A 6313-nucleotide genomic window follows, 5' to 3' on the forward strand; every position below is an offset into this window, starting at 1 on the left:
TATTGAGCATATTTTGGATATATGCCCAGGAGTAGTATAGCTAGATCTTGAGGTAACACTATTCTTAATTTTCTGAGAAAGCACTAGACTGATTTACAGAGAGGTTTTACATGTTGCCATTCCTACCAGCAATGAAGGAAGGTTCCCCTTTCTCAGACTCTGTTCCAGCAGGTGTTGCATTTTCATATAAAGCTTTTTCATGCAAAAAAATATGAGGCATTGAACCCATATTTTTTTACTATGCTCTGCAAATTATTTTATTGCTTTTTTAAGGCTACCCACTTTCAGGCAGAAGGGGGAAGTATTCAGGGTCAGGTCAGTGTGTGTGCTGCAGACAGCTGAAGAGACCCTGAAGGAGGTTTTTATTGGAGGCTGAAGCACTGTGGGAGGGTAGCTGTAACCCTGCCGACAGTAATAAACTGCCAGGTCTTCAGCCTGCACACTGCTGATGGTTAGAGTGAAATCTGTCCCAGATCCACTGCCTGAGAAGCGATCTGGGACCTCAGTGTGCCTGGTGGATGCATAGTAGATCAGCAGGTTAGGGGATTGCCCTGGTTTCTGCTGGTACCAGGACAAGTAGTTCTTTTGGTTTCCAGTGTTTAAAAGACTCTGACTGGACTTGCAACTGATGGTGACCTTCTCTCCCACTGACACAGCCAGGGAGGATGGAGACTGGGTCATCATGATATCTCCACTGGTACCTGCAATAATGAGGAGATATTGAAAATGAATACAAACAATCACAGATTATGAAATGACAATTGAAATTTGTTATTTAATACAGAACTCAGGATTCAAAGTCAGGAAGTTGTCTGTGAGTTTGAGGCCAGCCTAGTCAACAAAGTGAATCAAGGACAGCCAGGGGTCAATTACAAGGAGAAACCCTGTGTAAAAAATAAAAAAAGAGAAAGAGAGAAAGAAAAATTAAAAAGAGAGAAATTTAAGAAATTTGTATTTAAATGTCCTTAGCATATTCTAAAGAAATTATTATGTAAGAAATGCTACACTCTGGTACCCATTCTAAATTTCTTTCATACAGATATGTGACTCTGAAATGATAATAAATTAAATTTCTCACCAGACACCCAGAACAGCAGCAACATGAGGACTCTGTGACTCCATCTTGCTCCCCCTGCCTATATGATGCTACTCAGTTCACATGGAAAAGGGCTGGTTTATAAATTCTGAGCAGCTGTGTTGTGCTGGAGAAGCCCATGCAAAGCAGTCAGAAAATACAAAAGCATATGTCTGGGCAGTGTGGGTGCATATGTGTGAAAGTGGGTGGAGAAAATCAAGAGCTAAAAATACTATCACAGAGAGCCTGAGCATCACAGAAAGTGAGCAGTTAGCAGCTCTCAAGCAGAAATGTACAAGGTGTTTGAAAAGCACCTTTGGGTTAAAATCCCAAACAGCAGTTGACTTTTGCAGAAACTTTAGGAGAGTTATCTCAGATTGACAGTCCTAGGGAGATGATGTGTTCAAGAAATCACCACCACAAATAAAGAAACATGCAATAAAAGAAAGTAAGGGCAGAGGAAAGAATTGCAAAAGAGGAAACTGGGGCTAAATTTGTTCATTGCCTCCCCTCCACAAAGCCACTCATACTGAGGACAATGAACACGTCACAGATATGTGGGATTCTGTTTCCAGGCTACACATGGGGCACAGATAAAGAGAAGCCCAGAAATTCTGTTGAAATTCTAAGAGATATCAATTTAATCCTGTCAACAGACAAGCTTTAATCTCACAACAAAAGTAAACCTAGCAAAAACTAAGTATTTCCCAAACAACTTTGTGGAATTAAAAAAAGAGCTCTAAAGTGAGAGAATGGAAGGAGAATTAAACAGTCCAGATTTCCTCATAAAAATCATCCCTGTAGACCAACCTTGGCTAGAGTGTTTAATCCCAGAAATTCATCTTCTAGGGTAACTTAGAAATTAGCAATATGTAAACCGGGTTGTGATGGTCTTGCCTGCACAGTAACTAGATTTAAAAGCACATCTCTCAGTTTGTTAATATGGTGGATAACATTGATGGACTTCTGTATATTGAACCACCCCTGCATACCTGGGATGAAGCCTACTTGGTCATAGTGGATGATATCTTTGATGTGCCCCTCAACTGTAAATGGATACAGAAATTGTGGTACATCTACACAATGGAATATTACTTAGCAATGAAAAATAAAGAAATGAAATTTGCAGGTTAATGGTGAGATCTGGAAAGGATCATCCTGAGTGAGCTGTCCCAGAAGCAGAAGGACACACACGGGATATACTCACTCATATAGACATATAATATAGGATAAACCTACTAAAATCTATACACCTAAAGAAACTAATAAAGAGGGAGGACTCTGACTAAAATGCTCAATCCCCATCCCAATAGGCAAAGAGGATGGGCATCAGAAGAAGAAGAAAACAGGAAACAAGTTAGGAACCTGCCACTGAAGGCCTCTGAAAGGCTCTGCCCTGCAGACTATCAAAGCAGATGCTGAGACTTATGGCCAACTGTTGGGCAGAGTGCATGGACTCTTATGAAAGAAGTGGGAAATAGTAAGATCTGGAGAGGACAGGAACTCCACAAGAAGGGCAACAGAACCAGAAAATTTGAACACAGGAGTCTTTCCAGAGACTCATACTATAACCAAATACCATGCATGGAGATAACCTAGAACCCCTGCACAGATGTAGCCCATGGCAGTTCAGTGTCCAACTGTCTTCCATAGTAATGGAAAGAGGGATTGCCTCTGACACCAACTGATTGGCCTGCTCTTTGATCACCTCCCCCTGAGGGTGGAGCAGCAAAACCAGACCACAGAAGATGACAATGCAGCCACTCCTGATGAGATTTGATAGACTAAGATCAGAAGGAAGGAGAGGGGGACCTCTCCTATCAGTGGACTTTGGGAGGAGAGTGGGTGAAGAAGGGGTAGGGAAGGTGGGATTAGGAGGGGAGGAGGGAGGAGTTTATGGGGGGATACAAAGTGAATAAAGTGTAACTAATAAAAGTTAAACACACACACACACACACACACACACACACACACACACACACGTCTCTCCAGAAGGGGTAGCACAGCATTTTTTTAATTATTATTTTAAAAGTTTTTTAAGATTTATTTATTTATTTTATGTATATGAACACTCTGTTTTCATGCACACCAGAAGAGGAAATCAGATCCCATTGCAGATGGTTGTGAGCCATCATGTGGTTGCTGGGAATTGAACTCAGGACCTCTGATAGAGCAGTCAGTGCTCTTAACCTCTGAGCCAGCCGCAAGTTTCATTTGTTTTATTTTGTTTTTACCTGGAGTTGGCTTACAGTTTCAGAGGTTTAATCCACTGTCATGATGGTAGGGAGCATGGGGCTATGCAGCAGACATGGTAAAGAGAAGTAGCTGGGAGTTCTACATCCTGATCCTCGGGCAGCAGGAAGACAGAAACACTAGGCTTAGCTGGGCTTTTAAAATCTCAAAGCCCACCCCCAATGACACACTTCTCCCAACAAGGCCACATTTTCTAATCCTTCTAAAGTAGGGCCACTCTCTGATGATCAAGCATTTAAATATGGGAGTCTATGGGGTCCATTCTTATTCAAACCACCACAGTTCCCATCCTGATCCCCTCTGAAAGGTTCTGCCATGCAGACTATCAAAGCAGAAGTTGAGACTCATGACCAAACTTTGGGCAGAATACAGGGAATCTTATGATAGAAGTGGGAAATAGTAAGATTTGGAGAGGACAGGAGGTCCACAAGGAGGGCAACAAAACCAAAATATTTGAACACAGGGGTCTTTCCTGAGGCTCATACTCCAACCAAGTACCATGCATGGAGATAACCTAGAACCCCTGCATAGATGTAGCCCATGGTAGTTCAGTTTCCAAGTGGGTTCTATAGTAATGGGAACAGGGACTGCTTCTGACATGAACTGATTGGCCTGCTCTTTGATCACCTCCCCCTGAGGGGTGAGCAGCCTTACCAGGCCATAGAGGAAGACAATGCAGCCACTCCTGATGAGACCTAACAGACTAGGATCAGAAGGAAGAAAAAGAAACTCTGCCCTACCAGTGGACATGGGGAGGGGCATGCATGGAGAAAAAGGGAGGAAGGGAGGGATTAGGAGGGGAGGAGGAAGGGAAGTAGAGGGGGGATACAAAGTAAAGAAAGTGTAATTAAAAATACAAATTAAAACAAAACAAAAAACAAACAATGCTTTGCAAGGAAAAAAAAAACCCACTAATCAAAGTGGACTTTGAGCTTAAATTGGATCTCTTCACCGAAAGACCAATTATGACTTATGTCTTATTTAGATACATGCCTGCAAGTATGCCGAACTCACTGAATTTGGAAACATTTTTTTCCTCATTAAATGTAAATTATTTGTGAGTAAAGACCAAGAGAATATGTCCTAAGCCTAAAACCATTATGTATCTCAGTACAGGGGTCAACACATGAACGAGCCATCTTCCTACTACATCCGAACACAAATGGTTTGCATGGGAGTGAGTGCAGAAGAACAGCCTAGTCCAGGGAGAAGAGGGACGGCATTTTTATTTTTTGCAGGATAATTATTGAGGCAGTGCTCTCGGGAGAACAAAGAAAGGGTAGGAATTTTATTCTGGGAAGCTATATGTACTCATGCAGGAAGGCATGTGGAACACAGCACTTTTAAAATGAAGAAATAATCATTAGATCTTTATAAAAATTTATTCACAATTTATTAATTACATATTCAGATTGAAGCCCCTTTGTAAACTCTGCCATTCCCACTGTCTTCCCTTAACACCCTTCCCTTAGTCCCCTGAAAGGGGGAGTTCTCCTCTGTTTCCTTCTGCCCATAGCGTGTCAAGTCTCATCAGGACTGCTTGGATACTCTTCCTCTGTAGCTTGGCAAGGCTGCATCATTAGAAGTAAGTGATCAGAGAGCAGACAACTGAATTTATGATAGAGGCATACCCTGCTCCCCTCACTCAGAGATCCACATGGACTTGTATGAAAAAAATGTCAAGTGTCTGAATAAGCAAATAGAAGATACCAGAAAACAGAAAAATATCCTATGCTCATGGCTTGGCAGGATTAACATAGTAAAATGACATCTTACCAAAATACCAACAAAGTTCTTCACAGACCTTGAAAAAAAATTCTCAGCTTCATATGGAAGAACAAGGAACCCAGAATAGCTAAAACAATCCTGTACAATAAAAGATCTCCTGAAGGTATCTACATACCTGATCTCAAGCTGTACTAAAAGCAACAGTAATAAAAATTACATGATACTGGCATAAAAACAGACTGGTGTATCAATGGAATCGAACAGAAGACCCATAAATAAACCCACACACCTATCTACACATGCTTTTTAACAAAGATGCCAAAACCATACAATGGAAAAAAGATAGCTTCTTCAGCAAATGGTGCTGGTCTAACTGGAAATCCACATGTAGACAAATGCAAATAGACCCATATATATTGCTCTGAACAAAATTAAAGTTCAAGTGGCTGAAAGATCTCAACATAAAACCAGGCACACTAAATCTTTTGGGGGAAAAACATTGAACTCATTGGCACTGGAGACAATTCCTGAAACAGAACAGCAAGGAATATTTTTAAATAATTTTTTAAAAAATTTTAATATTAATTACTATTTTAATATTAATTAATATTAATCTGTATCCCAGCTGTAGCCTCCTCCTTCATTCCCTCTCAATCCCACCTTCCATCCCTCATCTCCTTGCATTCCCCTCTTCAAGTCCACTGATAGGGAAGGTCCTCTTCTTCTTTCATCTGAACCTAGTATATCATGTCTCATCAGGACTGGCTGTATTCTGTTCCTCTATGACCTGGTAAGGCTGCTCTGCCCTCAGGATGAGGTGATTAAAGAACCAGCCACCAAATTCATGCCAGAGACATTCCCTGTTCCCCTTAACAGGGAACCAACTCAAACAATATTTTTTTAAAGACCAATAGACCATAGCATCAGAGAATGTTATGATCCAAAGAGAAAGTCCTTGAGCATGAATAAAAATGTAAACAAAAACAAAAATAAAGGACATTGAAAGTTTCATATTAGTGAATTATGAAAAAGATGTATAAGAAATAAATTCTAGACTCAGTATTATGTACAAAGTACAAGAAAAAGCAAATAAATAGAAATGTGATGGGCAAAGAGCAGTGTTTGTGTATTCTGGAAGTCTAAGGATAGAAAGGTTTCTATACATCTGGGATGCAGATGGCTGAAGCAGAAAAGAGAATGCTTTATTCTTGAAGAATTGTTTATGGATCGGAGGTCAGTGGCAGACCAGAAGTAACA

At 40.6% G+C, this 6313-nt stretch overlaps 1 gene segment (V, D, J or C); it reads right to left on the reverse strand.

The window, feature by feature from the left end:
- Positions 1–252: 252 nt before the first annotated feature.
- Positions 253–1106, reverse strand: LOC132651439 (immunoglobulin kappa variable 4-1-like). The segment is given in 2 exon segments: positions 253–701; positions 1079–1106. Coding segments are annotated over 2 exon segments (474 nt in total).
- Positions 1107–6313: the final 5207 nt, after the last annotated feature.

The sequence above is a fragment of the Meriones unguiculatus genome (genome assembly GCF_030254825.1).
Source record: "Meriones unguiculatus strain TT.TT164.6M chromosome 16 unlocalized genomic scaffold, Bangor_MerUng_6.1 Chr16_unordered_Scaffold_43, whole genome shotgun sequence".
NCBI lineage: Eukaryota > Metazoa > Chordata > Mammalia > Rodentia > Muridae > Meriones > Meriones unguiculatus.